General features: G+C 34.8%; 2 protein-coding genes across 2 annotated transcripts; both read left to right on the plus strand.

Annotated features, from left to right (window-relative positions):
- The first annotated feature begins 1,245 nt into the window (after positions 1–1,245).
- LOC142630858 (uncharacterized) lies at positions 1,246–4,112 on the plus strand. The gene has a single exon (XM_075804910.1). The coding sequence runs from the start codon at positions 1,961–1,963 to the stop codon at positions 3,671–3,673; it is 1,713 nt and encodes a 570-aa protein (XP_075661025.1). The 5' UTR covers positions 1,246–1,960; the 3' UTR covers positions 3,674–4,112.
- Positions 4,113–10,351: 6,239 nt separating this feature from the next.
- On the plus strand, positions 10,352–18,147 carry LOC142631723 (uncharacterized). The gene is made up of 3 exons (XM_075806011.1): positions 10,352–10,992; positions 12,650–13,084; positions 17,324–18,147. Exons 1-3 carry the CDS (start codon positions 10,624–10,626, stop codon positions 17,894–17,896), a joined length of 1,377 nt encoding a protein of 458 aa, XP_075662126.1. The 5' UTR covers positions 10,352–10,623; the 3' UTR covers positions 17,897–18,147.
- Positions 18,148–22,384: the final 4,237 nt, after the last annotated feature.

Genomic DNA, 22,384 nt, shown 5'->3' on the forward strand with positions numbered 1-22,384 from the left:
ATCATAGAAAGTGAAATTATGTTACTTCCAAGAATAAAAAATTTCTAATTACATAGAAAATGTCTAAAGGGGCTAGACATGCCAGAACTTTAGCTACTTAATTTTGGTTGATTGAATGCCTAGTAAATTTCCACAAGAATGACCTCATATGGAAGATGGTTTTCATGTCTTTAGCTCTATCCAATGAATAATTTCAAAGGATACCAAATCAAACATAATTTATTCCATCCATGGTAACCTAAAAAGCTAGCTGGATCAATTTGGCTCTTGCAGTAAAGATGTTTTGGGTGATTCATTTCCAAGGATAAGAGTTGAATAAATAGAAATAGCTGCACTGGTGCAAAGCTTACACAACATTGCAGCTTGTAGCTGCACCCTTTTTCAAGTACTTAATTGGCGCAAATGCTTAGTAAGAACTTTTCTCCCAATTTCATCACCTACCAGTACCATTACCAATCCAATCATCACAGCCAAATTGGGTGTACAAAAAAATTGAATTACTTGAATACCCTTTAGTGTACCAAGAAAGATGATTAATATAGACTCAGGTACATAGATATGGGCTTGCTTTACTTGGAAACAGAAGGAACTGGTTTGAGGATAAACTTGGGGGGACCCAACATGGAAAATCTTTTATTTTCTTTGGAAAAATTAATTTAAAAAAAAATGAAGAAAGTCCAAAAGAATAACGGCCAGGGCAGAGAGTGGAACTTTACACTTGTGTTGTGTGTACTGTTTCTGCAGAGTGCGTGTAGGTGAAATATGAGGGAGTTCTTGACTTTAGTATCCAAACCAAATGTAGCCTAACTTAACTCTTCTACGTGGAATATTATAATTAGTTGTTTATTACTTTCGTACATATTTATTAATTTTTTTTCTATTACTCAGTCGGCCATGTGGAAGAGTTGTTGTTATAACTCTTTTATGTGAAATATGACTGGTTGTCTGTCACTTTTGCATTAGTTAATTAATCATTCTTCTAGTAAATTATGATTAATTGTTTGTCACTTTTACATTAAACTTACCACTTTTTTATTGTGACAAAAATTGTGAATTTATTTGTGTTACTAGTTTTTTATCGAAGAGAGAGAGAAAGAGGGGCTGAGCTATTCCTAAATAGCAAGACAAAGGAAGGAATAGTTAAGGATGGCAGTTAGTTTGTGAGCCCATAAGGATGCTCACTTGGACAAATCTCAAGCCATTAGATTTGGGGTGGCGTAGTATCCTCAGTTGAGTACACGTGCTGCTTTCTTTCCACTCCTTTACCTCTTCTCTCTTTCTCTCTCTTTGTTGTTGTTGCTATTTTTTTTAATCTTTGCTTCCATGCATGGATTTCTCTCCTCCAAATATAGTCAAGCTTAGAGAGAGAGAGAGAGAGATAGACGGAGAAAGTAGTGAGAGAATGGAGAAACAAACGCTTCACTCACTCACTCACTTTTTTTAGTCTTTTTAATTTTTCTTACTAGGCTTGTTCATCACTATCATTAGTAGCAAAGGTAACAGAAACAGATCCTTCCACTCCCTCCACCTTCTTCCAAAAATTTGATTTTTTTTTCTTCCAATTTCAACTACCCAAGAAACAGCCAATACTGTGAGACAAAGCTACTGCATAGTGCGCATTTACTAAGCCTATCCTTGCCTTTTTCTTTCTTTGTTTGTGCATATCAGATCTTGTTTTTTCCTTTATAACTCTTTGAAATCTGAGATGGGTTATTCTCTGCTTAGTTCAGAAAGCAAGAACAACCGTGATCTAACACAAGCTTCTTCACAAGATTTGAGCTTTCACCTTTGATTGTTCTGATCTGGATCTTGTTCTCTCTTTATCTTGTGGTCCTCTGTTTCATTGCCATTTGGCTTTTTTAGTATAGTAAGACCAAAGAGACAAAAAGAAATACCATTGTCTCAAATTCTGTGATAGAATTGGAGTTTCGTTTGCTCCTCTGATTTTTGTTTTTCTTTGATGGATTGTAACTATAATTCAATGGAAGAAGTTCAAGAATTCAAATATATGTGCAAGTTCTGCAGCAAGACCTTCCCTTGTGGGAGATCCTTGGGAGGTCACATGAGGTCTCATTTGACCAATAATTCTGCTGAAAAAGATAAAAAGCTCAGCAAAACAAAGCTCTCCCCTTCCAAGAAAGGAAGAAAGCACACTAACGCTGAGTTGGGTGTGGAACCTGAGACTCAAGCTGGTTATCGTCTTAGAGAGAACCCCAAGAAGACTAAGAGGCTTGCAGATTCAAGTGAAAATACTTTTTCACTCTATAACAGGTTCTGCAAAGAATGTGGGAAAGAGTTCCAGTCTTGGAAAGCTCTGTTTGGTCACATGAAGTGTCACTCAGAGAAAGAAAAAGGTTCCAGTAGCTTGGATGATCAAGATTCATGGACTAGTGCTAACCAGAAGCTGGTTATAGACAGCCAATCTGACAATGAAACCACTGCTCCAAATAAAAAGAGGAGATCAGAAAGAAGAACAACAAGGTACACGGCTGGTGCAACCTCCTCTTCTTTGTCTGTTGCCAATGCTTCCTCTTCTGTTTCTGAGATTGAGCAAGAACAAGAAGAGGTAGCTATGTGCTTGATGATGCTTTCTAGGGATGTGGGTCATTGGGGTGGTTTGAATTCTGCTGCTGAGTCTTCTGATAATAATTCTGTCTACTTAGAAGCTCCAGAATCTTTTCAAACTAATCTGATTACTAAAATTGTGGGCAAGACTTCTGTGTTTAATGGTAATAAGATTTTTCAAGTGAAGAAGCTTAGCGATAAGAAGTTGGAGCTTGGTAATTTGGATTTTGAGGATGTCCAAGGGAAACAGTCAGAATTCTGTGCTCCTGGCAATTCAAGAACTCTGCCCAGAATGATTGAAACTGAAGTTTCCACAGATGGGATTTTCAAGAATGATATGATGAAGAAGTCTCAGATTGAGGATCAGTTAGGATTTGAGGATTCTGAAGTTAAATTGGGGAAAGTTTTCTCCAAGGAAACTGCATCAGATCAAGCTCAATTGGCTTCCCTTAAGTGTAACTCAAGCAAGAAAAAGGTCCGAGATTCCTACAATCCTGAATTGAGCTCAGATCCTTTGAAAAAATTTAACACAAATGATTTGGATTCTGAATTCTGCAAGAGTTCACATAAGAGGAGTAAATTTGAGTGTACTACTTGCAACAAAGTCTTTCACTCATACCAAGCTCTTGGAGGACACAGAGCAAGCCATAAAAAGATCAAAGGTTGCTTTGCTACAAGAATCGAGGGTAGTGAAAACAGCATTGAAACTGAAATCTCTCTTGACCCTTCAGCAGACAGTAAGCTCATCAAATCAGGCTACAATGAGAAACCTACTGAGCAAGACAGAGTGGCTGTTTGTGATGTAAAGACTGACACAGGTATTGGGTCCAAGAAGAGTAATGGGCATGAGTGCCCAATTTGCCTCAAAGTTTTTCCATCAGGCCAAGCCTTGGGAGGTCACAAAAGGTCCCACTTGGTTGCTGTCTCAGAGGCGAGAAACAATCCAACCATTGTAATTGAGAAACCAGTTCCAGAAATTCAAGACTTTCTTGATCTCAATCTTCCTGCTCCTGTTGAAGAAGAGAACAATGGACATGTTGGGTTCACACCATGGTGGGTGGGAAGCACCCGCAAGCATGAGGCCCTAGTGAGTTTGATCTCTAACTGAACTTCCTAGTAGTCCTGGCCGTGGCTCCCAATAAAGTTTCACAAGTGTACAGACAAGTTTCTGGATACTATTTCATTAATTCTTTACAGGATTCAACTATGCACCAAGGCATATTACTGCTCATTGCCTTCAAGAACAACTTCAAATTTCATAGATAAGTTTTTGTTTAACACTTCATTTCCTATATGGTTACTTTTTTGGTTTTTTCCTGTCATAGAATAAGATACATTCCTGCACATTACGAGTTCATCAATATGTTTGGTGCTTCACTTCCAAACTTCAATATTGTAACTTGGTTTTACAGTTTCTTATCATGCTTAAGCTTCTACTAGAAAAATGTACCTTTTTTTTCACATAAACACTAAAAGGTGTTTTGTTTTGTGGTAATTATTTTTTCTTGGCACCAAATAGAAAATGAGTGAGGTGTTGAAAATTTGCATTGGGGGTATGTGAAGTCATGAGGAGTTTAAAAGCAATTTTATATAATGTACATAAAGATGGCATGTGAGCTCAAGGTGGGTGTTTAGTCACCCACCATAAATCATGACTACCCATCTCACTCACTCACTCCCTTCTTTCCTTCTCAAACTTAGTGTACACGGGTGCTATTAAATCCCAATGCTGCATATATATATACTATGCTCTATAGCAAATACCATAAATATCTATATTTTCTTTATAGCAAAAGAGGGAATGGACCACAAGATACAACATGTAGGAGTTATTTCTGCAAGATAAAGCCGGTACAGGCGGCTTCTCACTTGAAAATATCATACTTTATAACAGATGACCAAACCATGCATCATCAAGTAAATTGTAGTTAATTGTGAAAAACTAAAATTTAACTGCAAATCACAGTTATTTTTAGGTTGATCATCTTGCACGCAAGCATTTTTGGCCTGACTAGTGACCACACATATGTGTGGAAAGAGGAACCAATAAAAAAAATTAAAAAAAAAACCACTAAATACAATTGGGTCAAACTTTCTTAATCACTTGCCTACGAAAAGTGCTTGTTTGAGATAGTTTATTTTTATTAATTTACTTGTAGTAAGCTCCCGCGATGCACGATATAATTAAAAAATCCAAGTAAAAAAAAAAATTGAAATGTGAGCCACTTGAAACTTTAAACATATTTCATCTAGATTAAATTATCGAAATGAAGTGGTATGTAATGCGTAAGTTTTACTATAGTAAAATACAAAATTATGATAGATGATCAAAGTAACTAAAATTTTAAATTTCTTGAATCTTAGCTAATAGATTTTTACCTCAAGTGAACTCTCCTATGAAAATTTAACCATTTCTCGCTGAGAGAAGAAAGTTACTTGGCACATTTATGACTTCTAAACCTGACTTTTATTATATAGAATTAATAAGGTGGATACAAGTATTGATCTTCCTTGTTGTTAAAGTGCTTTTTTGTTTGGCAAATACGAGGGAGTGGTTGTATGTATCACACTTTCACTTTGCTCAAGTAGCTGGCAGTTGGTACTGCTTTGTCAAATAGTACAAAGAACTAACTACCAAGAAAGCTTTGCTTATATATAGTTAGGCTTTCAGCAACGTCAAGGTTACTTTTGGTCAAATATCAATATGAGAGAGATATGCTTGCATAGCCAGAAAATGACGCATGGCATTATATTATTGTTCCTCAAGATGTGAGGAACTATGTTATCAAACTATTGGGCCTTTTTTCGATCCAAGCAAGAACAGAGCCGTTTCTTCGTATTGTGAAGTTGAGTCAGATTTAACCTAAAAGTCAACCCTAGTGTTAGAAAAATTGGATTTATTTTTTTAGACTGTTTCTTAAAGTCTATAATGCTTAGCAAAATAGAAAATCTATATTGCATATTCATGTCTGTATAAAAAAAATTGGAAAACTTAAAAAGACTTTTAATGAGGTTGTGATTGAAAAGTATAATATACATTGTTTTCAAGGTGTTTGTTTAATTTATTTTGGGAACTTCGTGATCCAAGTATCTAACATTGCATTCTCACTTAGCCCCTCCACCAGATATGCCCCATGTATTTTTACAAGGTATAGTTAAAAGAAAATGGCTTATTGAAAGTCAATAAAAACCCTTGGATGTGGACGGGTATCTCTATTACAACAATTTAAAGTGATAAATTATCGATTGTCTTAGGACTTTCGGTTCTTATATTACGATAAATTATTAGCTGTCTCAAAAATTTAAGGTGTTTAAAAATGGTAAAAAATTGTTTAATCATAATTCTAACTTTGTCTCTTTAACATAATGTGGGTCTCATGCAGTTACTACAAGAGGTAATTCTTGAAATCCTTAAACTACACTCAAAATAAGATTGATTTTTTTTACACATGATGAGGAAACATGGTTTGAATGTGTCAGTCTTGAATTTTTAAAACTACCAAACAAAACTAAAGTTAAAAAAGTGTTGTTCCAAAATATAATCTAGGATGGACAAAAACGAAAAAGGAGAGTATATTATCTATCTTACAATATGGATTTACAATATTTGTTAGCCCGAATTTGGTTATTGGCATTGGGTATAAGGCAAAAAGTGGGGACAGGTTTATTTCGAGCACCCCTCTCAAAACCCTTAAGTGGCACTCAAAATGAGATTGATTTTTCTTTTTTTTACTTACTATAATACGTTTTTGATTGTGTCAATCTCAAAGTCTCAACTAGCAAATGCTGAAAAAGTATTGTTCCAAAATATAATTTAGGATATGCAAAAATGAAAAAAAGAAAGAAAGAAAGAAAAGAAAAGATGTATGATATGGAATTATAAGATGAGTTATCCCTATTTTGATTATATGCATAGGGCATAAGGCAAAAGGGGTATTTGGAGGGCCTTACCCACATAACGTGGGTCTCATACAAAGTGAGACCTACATTCTATGAGAGAGATGCTCCATGCAACTATTGAAGGAGATAGTTCTCAAAACCCTTAGGCTACACTCAAAATGAGATTGATCAATGGAAAAAGTATAAACCTGAAGTAGGCTTAAGGGCATGAACAAATTAAATTTGATATCTTTAAGATGATATTTGCCCCCACTCAATTGAATTTGCCATAGGATTCCAATAAAATTCTCTCCTAGATACAACTAAGCCTGAATTTTGCAAGTAACAATCTTGAAAGAATACTATGAATTTCTCTCTAATGGTGTATTGTTTTCTCAAATTTTGTTTGTGCATTAAAAAACACAAAAAAAAAATGTCATTATCTATATTAATTTCATGAATATGGAACACCATTTATAGACAATATGGTATAACCCTTCACTAGACACCTTTGGAGAGTCAAATTGGTTGGTACAAGCATCAAACAATGTTTTATGGCACTTATTGCTAGTTTGAGACAAGTTTTTCTAGCAAAATTTTGTAGAATCAGTTTCTGTCCAAACCCACTTGAGTAAGCCTTAAGTCCTGCTCAAGCAGGCTTTAGTGACCTACTTGAGCATCCATCAGGCGCACCCCTATCGCCTTTGCTTGACCCTTCACTCGAGTGTACTTGTCTCCATTTAAACCAAGTACTAAAATGTGCTTAGTGTCACTAGCTTTGAATCTTATAGGGCTCATTGCAACCCACTAAAAATCGATTTTTTTTCTTAATTTTAAAATTCTCTTCGTTCTTTTAGTTTTTCAAATTAAGCTTATTTACACATATTACAATCTTAAAGTATATATTTATATATACAACATTTTTATGCACGCTGATAAGGTAAAATGGTTTGATTATGTTAATCTTGAAGTCTCAAAACTAGCAACCAACTTAAAGCTAAAAAAGAGTTGTTCCATGATCTAATTTTGGATGGGAAAAAGTGTAAAAAAATAATTAAAGAAGTAAAATATCTTTCTTGTAATATGGATTTACAAGATGGGTTAACCTCAATTTTATTAATATGCAGTGAACTTAAGGCAGAGGGCTTATTTAGAGCACTCCTCTAACATAATGTGGGTCCCATTCGCCTATAGGACCCACAATTAATGAGAGGGATGTTCAATGCCATTTTGCATAGGTAATTCTTGAAATCCTTAAGCTTCAGTAAAAAATAGATTGATTTTTTAAAAAAAAATGTTGTGATAAGGAAATATGGTTTGATTTTGTCAATCTTGATGTCTCAAAACTAGTAAATCAAAAGGTATTGTTCCAAAATATAATTTCGAATGGAAAAAAGAAAAGAAAAAAGAGAGAGAGTGAGAGAAAGAGAGTATAATATCTTTTTTATAATATGAATTTACGATATAAGTTAACTTCAATTTGGTTATAGTGGTGGGCACAAGGCAAAGGAAAAGGGCACAGAACAATTTGGATTTTGGAGTGCCCTTCTCAAATAATGTGGTCCCACGCATTAGGGGATTCAAATTCTATTAAAGAGATATTTCATGCAACTGCTGCAAAAGATAATTTTCAAAATGAGATTTTTTTTTTTTTTTTTTTGATGGAATGATTGTGTCAATCATGAAGTCTCAAAACTAGCAAACTAAATTGAAGCTAAAAAAAGTATTGCTCCAAAATATTATGTAGGACTGACAAAAAATGAAAAAGAAAATGTAAAGTAAATTTCTTATAATATGGATTTACAAGATGGTAGCTCCAAATTGATTATTGGCAGTGGACACAAGGCAAAAAAAAAGCCCCACTCCTATTAAAAGTAAAATTTTGCCCGCCTAAATGCATAGATTGACCTATTTGTATGAGTGTGTTTTTATTGACCTATTTTGATTATAAAAAAAAGAGTTAATCTTTAAAAATTACAAGGTTTTAATTAAATAAATAAATATGCTAAAGAATCTTAAAAATAAGCTTCATCCCAACAACTTTTTTATCCCAATCTCCCAAACATCTCCCCTACTACAATCCCCCCAATTAGATTTTGTATGATAAATAATTTTTTTTTTGATATACCATTACTTTTATTATATTGATTAGTATTCTATAATTTGTTTTATCCTTCAACAAATTATACAATTGTCAAAGTGAGAAATTGTAATTATATTATAACATCATTTTCACATGAGATTATTAATAACATTATTTTTTTTATAACACAAACCACAATTTATCACTCTAATTATTATGAAATTTGTTGTGATGTTAGACTTTTTGTTTAATTTCAAGCGTAGGCAAGATAGAAATAATAGGATCTACCAACTAAGGTAGACCATATATGTCTAGTTGCTCTCCACCCCGACTGCTTTAGACATAAACAGATGCATAGGAGCTTTGGTCTGGCCTACATGCCAAGTTTCACCCACATTCTCTAGTCCAAAGAAAGGGAAAGAGACATGTAGAGTTGTTTACTGTCCAAGTTCAACCCATACTTTGGTCTGGATCATGCCATATTTCACCGGCCCATTAAAAAAAGAAAATTAACTAATATTTGAGCCCAACAATTGGAATCGTTTATTTCAAATAAAATAATAATTTTAGCTTTTTACCTCCAATATTTTGAAGCTTTTTATTTATATTGATCAAGGAATTAAAAAAATTACTTGAAAATATTCAATTAAATTTATGATAGATTTAATAAAAATTAAATTATATATTTGGTAATCAACTTTGGTTTTTGTTTCAAGATCGTTCTTAAACTTTAAAATATTTAATCCCTATACATTTTTAATTATTTTTAAAAGTACTTACTGTAATACTAGTGGGAAAATATACGATGGCAAACTAATATGCATTTTTTTTAGAAGAACGAAATATGTAATTTAACTTATATTAAAATAGTATATATATATATATATATATATATATATATATATATATATATATATATATATATATATATATATATATATATAAAGCACATAATGAATAATTGGAATTACAGTTTTGCTAGGAGGCACTTATATTAAAATAGTGTGTGTGTATATATATAAAGCACATAACAAAGAATTAGAATTACAGTTTTGCTAAGAGGCACTGAAATGTTCACACAAAATTTTCATATATTCTTTTAGATAGCTTTATTAAGGGTGGCATGATTTGAAATGACCTACAAACACAACATAATTTTTTGCTTGCAGGAATGTTTAATGAAAATAAGTTTATGTCAAAATGATTTTGCTTGCTTTGATATGATTACTATGCGGGTCAATTTTGAGTGAACTTGCTTAATCCGTAATTAACCCAAGATTAAATAATTTATATAAGTTTATATATCTATATATCATATTAATCCAACATAAATTTGGATATTATATATAAAATTGAGTGATTAAAATAATTTTAATAGTTATATTCACTGTTGTGAAAATCGAACTGGATCGATCGGTTTAACTGATAACTGGACCCAAAATCAAGAAAGAAACAGGCTTTTTTCAGTTCTTTAACCATTCTGATTTTTTAAAACCATTGTTATATTAGTTAATTAATTCTTCATTTTTGGGTCATTTTTAAATTGGTTGAAATGGGTTTGTCTTTGTGTTACCTTAATACATGTTGATTGAACAAGTTGAAATTATATTACATCAACTCATTTAATAAATGGGTTGTATTAGAGTGGAGTGGTTTTAACTTTTAAGCTTTTACTCAATTATAAATGTGGGTTGGATTAAGATTGACTCATATAATTGAGTACCCTTATCTTGACACAACAAGAATCACCGCTCTTTGCATTGACACCCACCTCAATTGGGCCCACCACAACATAAAAGACACAAGGATGGGTGTGAAAAATTCATTGAAATTCTCTCTCTCTCACAATAGCCTTATTTTGTTAGAATTGAAGTACCATAGAAGCCCAAGTGATCAAATTCGGTTCAAGCTCAATCCACCAAAGTCATATAGCCATTGGCCCATATGCATAGCTATTAGAGTAAAGACATTCCCCAACACAACACAACACAACACAACACAACGCAACGCAACGCAACACTCATCTAACAGTGTCTCTGCAGAATCCTGTGTGTGTGTGTGGGTGTGTCTCTCTCTTAACACCAAATGCCAATTCCATGGACTACACAAACAGATGGACTTCACAGCAACAACAACAACAACAAATCTCACTAAACCCTAACCCTAATTCAAACCATAATTCTTCAATTTCACAAGCACAATTGTACCACTACCCACTACCACAACCCTCCTTCTCTCACCTCACAAACCCTAACCTTTTCCTCTCTTTTCCTCAGCCAGTGCTTCCCTCTGCCTCTGACTCACTCCTCCACCCACCTGGGACCGACCCTTTTGCCAATTCGGGTCTCTACCCATCAACCCATGTCGGACCCGGATCCCATGTTCAATTTCCTGAGGACCCAAATGCAGCTTCAAAGAATTGGGTTTACAAACAAGCTGAACCCATCAGATATGATTCTGTACCTGTAAGTGCCTTTTTCTACTTTTTTTTTGGGCTTAATTTAATTTTATCTGTATTGAGCTATTGGTGTGAATTTTGGGTTTTTTGAGTGCAATTTGGTTTTTGTTTTGTGGTTTGGTGTAGTGATGTTGGTTTTATTGGAATTGGGGTTTTGAGGTTGTTTTGTTATGTGGGGTTGTGTTTAATAAAGTGGGTTTATGGAGGTTTTGTGATATATATTGCTATAGTGACATAGTCTGACTGATGGTTTTTGTGTGCCTATTGTGGTGATGTGTTTGGTGAGAGAAATTTCAGTTTTTGTATGTTGAATGCCTTTCTTGGGTGAGTAGAAAAGTAGATAGTATTATTTATAGTGGTTTTCAATTGTTGTTTGAGGACTTATGTTGTGTCCAGTTTATGTGTGTTTGCATGCTTGAGTACATATGTATGAACAGAAAAAAAAAAAAAGTGAATTTACGATGTGGTGAGGAGAGAACAAGGGTTTAAGAAGAAATTCCAACAACATACAATGTTAATTTTTTTTAAAAAAATTTAAAAGAGATAATAGAATTGAAGTTTGAACAATCAAATATCAATTTTTAGGCTTAAAGAGATCAAGATGTATTCAAATATGAAATTTCATTTAATAAATAGATATTTATAGTAGCCTTTAGTAACCCTAGAATCTCATCCTTCATCTTACACATAACCATTAAATCCAGTTGCAAAACAATAGAGCAATTAAATCCCAATTATCTAATTTCATCAAAAGCTATATGCTAGTCACATGACCTTTTAAATTACTAAAGGCATACGGCTCATGACCATGTGTACTATGCCGTTAGTATAAATTGCTTAACCCATCAATGGTGAAAGGCCTTGGATTACCCTGCAAAGATTTTACTAGCTAGAGGCGAGTCTAAAGGACTCTTCTTAAGAAGAGTTACCTACATTATCCTCCAAAAAAAAAAAATTATAATAAAGGCATACAAAAAGAATATAGATAAATAAAAGACAATGAACTAATGGACCTCTTTCTTTGGTCTTAAATACTCCTACATTGGGGTTAGAGAAAACTCATCCTTGAGTTTGGATTCAATTTTCCACAATCTATTAGAATCCCAAATAATATTTTCCGTGATTCTTTTCATGTTAAGTGTATCAAGAAAAATCTTCTTTGCCTATTTTTTTTTGATAGGTAATAGATATTTTCATTGATAAAAAAGTACATCATGTTCACGATAATGAAGAGACTGTACTTGAGAAAAATCTTCTTAGCCTTTATATGCCAATAAGAATTTGTACCCAACAAGTTTGTGAACCTTTCTTGAATTTACCATCTTTTGGCACCATACAACTTTATTCAAAAAAAATTCTCAAGCTTATCCCTGCATCTCTTGATTCTTTTCGAATTGAGTATTGCTTTTATGAATTCTTTCCAAATACAATCAAATATCAATTTCTACGCTCAATGAGCTCAAGACCTTATAAAATACTGAAGGAATAAAAATATATATATAGATGAATAAAAGACAATGGACTGATAGGTCATTTTCTCCATGTGTTAACTACTACTGCATCAATCTAACTGAACATGGTATGTCCCATAAATTCTCTTGTATATCCATTGTGAAAAGTTACACTCTTTTTTTCTTTTGAAACCTATATTGATTGATTTGCAGGCTAGCAATTCTTTGCATGAGAATTCAATTGCGTCCACTAGTTCAAATTCTTTATGGAATAACTATTGGACAAATCAACATTTGACAAACGATGCCACAAAGATAGTACCAGAGCAAACTAAGTTTGTTCAGTCCATGCGGTGTGAGGTCTGCAAAATTGATTGTAATAGCAAAGAGGTCTATGAAAAACACATGCGGGGAAAGAAGCACTTGAGGAATTTGCAAGCACAAGTACCAAGAAGCAGTATAGATGGACAAGTGAAATTTGGGGCTTCAGGTGGAGCTGCGGGTGAGGACTTGGGGACAAAGAAACGGAAGCTTTTGAATGGCGATGCTGCAGCTGATTCTGTCAGGGTATGCACAATATGCAATGTTACTTGCAATAGCCAAGAAGTGTTTAATAAACATCTGGCTGGGAAAAGACATGCTTCTCAGGTAAATTAAGCAGTTAACTAATGTTCTGCAGGATTAGCTTTTGTACAGTGTTTATCATTTACTTTGCCTTTCTAGATTCTGCTGCCCCCACCAACCGCTGCATTTTTGCATTTATGGAAATAAATATTCTTTTGTGGCTTTTGTAAATTACTGGAGTTACTTTTCTTATATTTATTTATGATTTAGAATTCATGTATTCAAATAATTTTCTGGATCTTCTTTTTGAATTTACTTAGGAAATATTTTTCCAGTTCTTCTCTCAATGTTGATTGCAACTTCCACAAATTTACAAGTATTATCAGTGATTCAATTCATGGTATAAATAGAGAAATAAAATATATGATCTGTCTATCATGTTGTATGCAAAAAATGAGTCATCTTAGATACATTAAGTTATCTTATGCAGGTCCTATAGATATTGCATTGCTAGAACTACTATTGGAGTTTCATTTTAAAATCTTTTGTTTCGTGTCCTCCGTTGTTAAGTAATCATTACCATGTTGTCATTTCGTAGAACTAATTGTCTAAAAAGTAGGAGTGGCAATTCGTGTTCACGTGTCAAGTTCGTGTTGTGTCAATTCATAAGTATCCTACTATATAAGTCAATACTAACCTTACTAACCTGACATGTTTATTAAACAGATCAAGATTTCTCAACCTTAACACGACTCATTTATTAAATGGGTTAGTCATGTCGACCTGTTTATTAGATTTTATCAAAATGAAAAAAAAAAATTATGAAAAAACAAACAAATAAATATTTTTAATATAGAATTCAGAACTAACGGGTAATTCCATCATAAATAATCATTCAAAATTAAAACATATTCTAATATCTCAAATAATTAATCACAATATGTCAAAGAAAATAAACCACAATAACTAATAAGTTTATATATCTAGAGTTTGAAGGGTATATTAGTAAAATGTCATTTAATTAAATGGGTCAGACGGGTCAAACGGGTTCTATGTGTTGAACACTAACTCAACCCGTTTATTAAACAGGTCAGTCATGTCGACCCAAATATGACACGAACCCATTAAGCTTCAACCTATAATCTGTTAATTTTGTGTCGTGTTAGGTTTGCAGGTCGTGTCCAATTTTGTCACTCCTACTAAAAAGTACTTTTAGTTTATGTCTATATTGTCAAAAGGGGAATATGTGTGTTTGATTGAATAGCCACATTTAAATTTCTTGCAAAAAGTAACAGACATTTCATATCAAATGCCACATTTAGCCTCTTTGAGTTACTCTCATCTTAGTGATGCAGTTATTTCCTGCAAGTCAACATCAATGTGTATCAAACTTGCCTTTTATCATATATCCAATGTCATGTGACTAAGTGTCTAAGCCGAGAAGGGCCTACTCGTAGATCACTGCAGGCCCTCCTGTGCCCAAACTTAATATTTATAAATAATATATAACATCTGATTATATGTATCTAAAAGTGTTATCTATCAAAAAAATATATCTAGAAGTGTAAAAGTTGGGCTCAAAATTATGCCTGACCCCACTAAGAAATGAATGTTCACTAAAAAAAAAACAAAGCTCCCAAAGCTAAAAAGACCTTTTACTTTAAACAAAAGTGTTGTGGGCCCAACACTCACTAACTCGTCCATGGTTGACCACTGATCACTGACCTCAAAGTCCTCAAGTGGTGGTATGGAGGAGAGCAATTACTGCGAGGACTTTTTTTTCCCCTTTGTCTCTAACACTAATCGATTTTGTAAGAAGTTGAGCCTTGGTGTGATATCAAGTGCCTTTCATCAAAAGTAACAGAGTGCAGGTTCAAGCTCGGAAATCAACCTCTCCAATAAAATTGGGGTTAAGGTTGCCTACCATGACTACTCTTAGACCTTGCAAAAGTGGGAGTTTTGTGCACTGGGTACGACTAATTTGATTTTCTAGTTAGAAGAATATTGGATATATTTACTGACTTATCAAACCAGGAAAAAAAAGGGGGGGGGGATACTGGACATATTTTTTGATAATTCAATAGTTACACCGGGTGAGGGGGGATTTGAACCTAGTTAGATGTCATGGACACATTAGGAGATGCCAACCAGTTGATCTACAAGGCTCTTGCCAATAATACTTGACATATAATGAGATAATAACTATGATTTTTATTTGATTAGTAAATTGTGAGAAATCCAACTCAAAATATGACTTCTTGAATGGAAAAAGTTTGAACTAATTCATAAATGCATGCTAGTGATGCAACATTGTCAACCTCTTAACGTTTATTTCTAGGTTTTCAAAAATCCTCATACAAAACCTTGACAAATTGAAATGAACGAAATTGATATTGGTTCATTGGAGTGTGATCTAGATTAAGTCTACATATATGGGATTATCATGTTAATCATCATGATAAAATGTATCTCTTCAAACGAGGCCATTTGATTTTTCTCAAAAGCATGCTTTCCAGCCATCCAGCATACCATTTATCATTGTTCACTATCCCTACAAGTGTGGCTAATAGGATTGAGAAATTGCAAAGGGATTTCTTATGGGGTGGTATGGGGGATAAATCCAAGCTGCATTTGTTGGGTTGGCATATGGTGTGTACTCCTATGGGTTAAGCCTTGTTGGGGAAATGCTTGTGGCGGTTTGGGATGGAGGAGACAAGGCTATGGAGGCGTGTAATAGCTTTGAAGTTCGGGGAAGAATTGGGGGATGAACTTCTAAGTTGAATATGGGACCCTATGGTTGTGGTTTGTGGAGAAGCATTAGGATGAGATGGGATGGTTTTTGTAGATATATTCGATATGAGGTGGGAATGGGGAATTTGGTGCTGTTTTCACTGGATTGCTAGTGTGGAGATCAACCTGTTAACTAAGCTTTTCTGGTCTTGTATGAGAATGCTACTAATTGGGAAGCATTGGTAGAGTCTTTATTGGTGAGGCCGCAAGGGGGGAGAGGAGGAACTGGGATGTTTGGTTCCATTGTGATTTTAATGACAAGGAAATGGAATTGGTGCCGGCTTTTCTTCATATCTTGGAATCTAATATTCCTCCTTCTGAGGTGGAGATAGGACGACATGGAAGTTGTGGAATTTAGTTTTAAACCATTTGGGGTTGCCTGGGTGGTTCCTGAGAGAGTGATTGATCTAATTTGGGATGGAGAAATTGATTCGGGAAACACTTATCGAACATATGGAATTTGGCACCATTGTGTTTGATGTGGTATATCTAGAGAGAGAGAAACATGTGGAGAACTCGAGGGAGCAGCTTCTTGCACCATTTATATTGACCTTATTTGATTGGTCTTGGGCTTAGGAACTCACAGCTGGTGATTCTCTCCCGATGTTTATAGCTTACCTTAATTCTTGTACATAATTTTGAGTTTTTGTTGTATTCTCTTCGTTGCTTCAAGAAAAAAAATCCATTTTTTTAATGAAATTTTATCTTATCTTTCCAAAAAGAAAAAATGTGGTAAAAAACAATTATTTTGTGTTTTTTCTTCTGTTTATATTTTGTTAATATTGAATATATGCTAGTTTATTTTTATGTATTAATTTAGTTTTTATTTTAGCATATTTCTCATTCTCAAATGGTGATTTTCCCCTCCCCTCTCCCCCACCCCCCTACATACCTTGGCCCTCCAAAGATGAAATCTGGTTCCGTCCCTAGTTCTAGGAAGTCTACTTTGTCAAAATAAAGGCATGCATATTGAGTTTCATGGCCACGTTAAAGTTTTCTTGATTCCATTTTCTTACCAGCTTTCACAATTATTATGCTATAATCTTAGTAATTCTTTAGTAAATCTCTCATGTTTCCATGGGGTATGGATGAGAGTCTCTTCTTCAATAAAACTTATTACTTATTAAAAAAATAAAAATATTTTTCTATAATCTTATATTTCATGCTTCTTATTCTGTATCTTTTGCTCTTTTCTATTTTTGTGTTCACAAGCTCGCATAAAAAATATGAACTTGCCTTTTCTTTATGTTCGCAATTTACACAATGTGGTGTACTTTCTTGTAATATTGGGTTGGTTCAGTTGATAACTATATTTTGTTGGGTAGGAACTGTGCAGTAAAATTCATGTATGGTACATGCTGTTTAGTCATCTCAGTGGGGGTATTATAGGTTATAGCCACTAAATACAGCAATAAGATGTATTGATGGTTTCTTACAGCAATAGCTATTGGAGTTTAGAAATAAAATGTGGAGCTGTGATGGAATCATACTAGTACTTTGTTTCTATTTTAATCCATCTTGTTTATTATGTAGGCTGGCTTAATAGCCCTCAATGGGGTTGGGCCGTATATTGCTGCAGTTAAGTCTCAGATTAGCAGCACTTGGAAAAAATTCCCTGTGAAAAATAAGGTTGTTCAATCTGCATGGTGTTCAGTTTGCAAAATCAATTGTAACAGCAATGATGTCTACATCAAACACCTATCTGGAAAGAAACACCAGAAGAATATGGAGAAACAGTCGAAATCAAAGAATGAAGTCAGTGCCCCTGCCTCAAATGCTCTTCCAGCCCCAACAAATCCGGTAATTGGACCAGTGGAAAACCCAGATGCCAATAAGGGCAAAACTGTTGCAAAAAATTCATCAAACAAGGTAGCCGAGTCACAGGCACCAAGAGAAGATCTGGAGACGAAGAAACGTAAGGTTTTGGAATGTGGAGCAGCAGCAGGTGCTGTTAGGACGTGCACAATATGCAATGTAGTGTGCAACAGCCAGTCAGTCTTCAATTCTCATCTTGCTGGCCAGAAGCATGCCGCCATGGTGAAGAAACAGGCAGAAGCTGGAATTGCAATGGCAGCGGCAGGTCCTCAACTGATAACTGCTACCTGAAACCTGATTGCTTGGAAACAAACAGTTGCTGTTAACAACCCACCTTTTTTTTATTTTATATTTTTTTTATTTCCTTTCAGGACTTTGTACATGCCCCCTGCATATATAATACTAAGATGGACCCTTCAGTATGTCTTGGCTTCACATGGTCCAAAATTGCATTAATGTTAGAAGGTGCTTTTGTAGTGTATTAGATATTTCAACTCATATTCAAGAGTTTAATATATAGAAATGATATAGTTTTTTTTTTCCCTCGGTGGTGTGTTTATTTAAATTCTTCGAATAATTCTCGAGTCAAATAGTAGGATGGGTTTCCATGTAAAAAATTCCTGCATCACAACCATGCTCCGATGGTTTCATTGATTGAGGTGTGGTCAAAAGACTCAAGACTCAAGACTCAAAGCTCAAAACGCGGTGTGTGTGTGTATGTATATATTTATATATACTTAATGGTTGCTTTAATTCCCATCAGGAATATAAAATGTTACTGTATAATGTTAAAATTGGAATTTTATCATTCGTTAATAAAATCAATTATGTTGGAAATCATATAATGATATAATACATTCTAACCATCTTGGCCGTGAGGCACTCATTTTTTCGCTGAAAGGAGTCATGAGGCATCAAGACTATCACATTCAAGGGTAAGGAATTCTGAGTCCTTGATCCTTGTTGATGCCCTTTTTTTTTTATGAAAGGGTCCAATGGTAGAAGAAGCCTAACAATATAAAAAATGTGGAGAAAGAAAGCAGTAAAATAAATATCATTGGGCTAGAATAGCAGGAATAATGGTTCACAAGCCCACAAGATAATAAGTGGTTTCAAAGAAAGCAAACGGGCCGAAGAAGCCTCAAAGAATAAAGTAGTAAGCTTATGGGAATTGTAAGAAATGAAAAGAAAGTAAAAACGGGCCGAAAGAGCCCAAAGAAAGGAATTAGTAAATGAGATTGATTCGAAGGCAAATAAACCTAAAGGCAAAAGATGTGGTAATTGGGCCAGCTAAGCCCAAATGATTTAGCAAAAGCCCATGGGATTGAAAGAGGTAGGAAAGAGTCAAATGAGCCAAGGATGCTCAAAGAATGAAACAGGCCAAGGATGCCTAAAGAATGAAACAGGCCAAGGATGCCTAAAGAATGGAATGGGCCAAGGAAGCCCAAAGTGTTAAATGGACTAGCCCAGTAGGAATGCTAGGCAATAAAGACTGAAGGAAGGAATAATATGAGAAATTGGCATGGCAGGCGCTTCAGCCTGCAAGCCCAGAAGTAATAACAAGACAAAAAATTGTGAATGATATCATAGCAGGAACAATGCAGTAGTGTGGCAGGAGCACTAGTCAACCCATGGACAAAGGATAAAAAGGGGACATAAGTCGAATTAAAGAAGAGAAAGCCCACACCCAAGCAATGCCTAGCCCGAAGAATAAAAGGGATGCAGAGAATAAAGACCCAAAAACTCATTCACGCCGCAAGAGTTAAACAAACACTAGAGCGTGCAGCAGAATCAGGCAAACCTATAGGCAATGGCAAACGCATGAGAGCCAAAAAAGCAATGAACTCATATGGAAGTGGAGCATGCACACAAGGCTCAGGCACCACCTACCTGTACCCAGTCAATACAAGGGAGGTGAGCCATAGGTCAGAGGTAAAAGAGGGTGTGGTCTGGCGGTGGGGAAAAGGGGGAGCCTATTTTGGGGTTCCCGCTCAAGTTTTTTTGGAAGAAATGTCCTGCTGGGATGACATCTCATTTAAAAGAGATAAACATGAGCTGGAGTTACTAGGTAAGGGAGAAGTTTAACCCTTATCCGAATGGGAGTATCAAGGGGGAGTAAAAAACAAGACAAAACCACTTTTGTCTGGGAATGAGACGTGGCACAGCCAACATAGTGTAGTGGTGGTGGCTGAGTACTTATACCCAGCCAATATAGGGGAGGTGAGTCATGGGTCAGAGGTAAAAGAGGGTGTGGTCTGGCGGTGGGGAGAAGGGGAAGCCTATTTTGGGGTTCCCGCTCAAGTTTTTTTGGAAGAAATGTCCTGCTGGGATGACATCTCATTTAAAAGAGGTAAACATGAGCTGGAGTCACTAGGTAAGGGAGAAGTTTAACCCTTATCCGAATGGGAGTATCAAGGGGGAGTAAAAAACAAGACAAAACCACTTTTGTCTGGGAATGAGACGTGGCACAGCCAACATAGTGTAGTGGTGGTGGCTGAGTAGCTGGCAGCCCAGTGGGCAGTCTTGGAAGGACACCCATAACAGGCCAAAAACAGTTAAGAGGTAAAAATGACAAATCATGTCATGGAAGGCCGTATAAAAGACCATAAATGTGCATAGTGAAAGGTGGAGGGGAAAGGGGAGAAGAAAATAGAAAGAGCAAAAAACGATATAGAGAAACAAAGAGAAAGAAAGAAAACAAAGAAATTCAAGTAAAGAAAGGAAGAATGCATAAAACCGAGAGTAATGGAAAAATATGATGATAGGAGTAAAAGCATGCACCAATAGGCCACCCACTTCTCTCCCTCTTAATAGCCCACTCTCTAATGAGTCAAGAATTTGAGATTAAGTCGTTTAGGTTATTTTTCCAAAGTGAGTAACTTCTACAACAAGATTCCCTCCTAAGGTTACCCACATTGGAGATTGGTTCCCTTTTTGGACTTGAATTTGCCAAAGAGCCAAGCCCATTCCTTTAGCAGACTAATCTTCTTCGCCTTTGCCATGGTTGATTAATGACTAACCTAACATTTTGCCATTAATCTATTTCTGCAGTAATCACGTTGTGATATTTTTTCCTTTGTAGAACTATTCATGTATTATTGTTGTTTGCAGAAAATATTTTAGTTGAAGTGCTTTAGTTATCCTGTTGTACTATGTTTTTCCTGCTATAACACTTGTAACAGTTTTTCTTACCATGAGTACGTGAATACGTTCAAGATTCCTGCTAGGACACGTTAGCATAAGAAGGGCCCAACTTGCACACAAGCTGGCCTAAGGTGTGTCTCAGTTAGGCCAGTCCCGACTCTTCTACCCTAGAATCACAGGGATGTGATACAACAAGAGCAATCCAGCCCAAGACGCAAAAATGCCCATCACACTTCCAAGGCCCAAGCGAAAGATTGGAATGATTTGGTCACGACACAAGCTGGCCTAAGGTGTGTCTCAATTAGGCCAGTCCCGACTCTCCTACCCAAGAATCATAGGGTCGTGATACAACAAGAGTAATCCAGCCCAAGACGCAAAAATGCCCATCACACTTCCAAGGCCCAAGCGAAAGATTGGAATGATTTGGTCACGGTTTAGGTATAAATTTGTTTTTGACAAATGAGGGTATCCATACCCTCTGAGTATATGACTATTCTCTCGTTCTCGTACAACTAGAAATAATTTGTTTGATCCTTAAAATAAAATTTTGAACACCCTAACCCTATATATATATATATGTGTGTGTGTGTGTGTGCGCGCGCGCGCGCCATGTTAACAACACTTTCATAACAAATTCTATATAGTAGGTTGCTATTGGAAAACATACCAGGGGCACCTACATGAGTCAAAGACACTGCAAAACAACAAAATCCCTCACATTAATTAGATATTAATTTTCCAAGAAAAAAAGTGTCAAAATCTAAGGGAAAAAATACTTCTTTCCCAAAAATGAATTCCATTCAAAAAAATGAAAAATAAGAGATTTGTAAAAGTGATTTACACCTTGACATTTTTAAAATTTCATTGAATTGTGTCTCAAATTGGGGTAATTGATCTTACTTAAGCAATCATCCTTACAAATAACTAGGCAATACCATTGCAGTTGTAATTAGTTTTTCTTGTTTTGTTTTAGAATTGATAGAAGCACAGTTTAAATAAATTGAATTGAAATAATAGTATATGAATAATGAAATTAAATTAAACCAAAAACAAAATATGTATAGTTTGCCCTAATGTGAAAATAATTCCAATTATACTAGTCAATGTCCCTCAAATTTTAGTTTGCAACCATTCTAATATGTATAGTTGACTCAAAATGAATGATAATCCAAAGCCAATTTCAAATATAGCTCCTCCTATTATTGTCATCCGTAAATATGGTGCTACTAAAACTAGTAATGAGCCACAAATTTTGATCGCAACATCAATATCTTGATGTAGTTTCCTCATTTTATTTTATTTGTATTGCATATCAAAAGTTCATATTTTAGAAAGCTAAAATTCACAATATTTTATTTATATTCTTTTATGTTTTTTTATGAAACTATTTTTGGTATGTTTATGTGTATGTTTATGCTCATGTTTATCTTTTGCGGCTTTATTAAATATGAAATTATTGTACATATATCTTATGGCTAAGTTAATTTTATATATATATATATATATATATATATATATATATATATATATAGTTTTTCTCTTTTTAATTTTTTGCACTAGAACTTTAAGCCTTCTGCAAAAATTCATGAGGTGACTATAAAAATTTTGTTATAATGTTCAATTTTTTTTCTTGTC

Source organism: Castanea sativa, chromosome 4, assembly GCF_040712315.1.
Source record: "Castanea sativa cultivar Marrone di Chiusa Pesio chromosome 4, ASM4071231v1".
Classification (NCBI taxonomy): domain Eukaryota; kingdom Viridiplantae; phylum Streptophyta; class Magnoliopsida; order Fagales; family Fagaceae; genus Castanea; species Castanea sativa.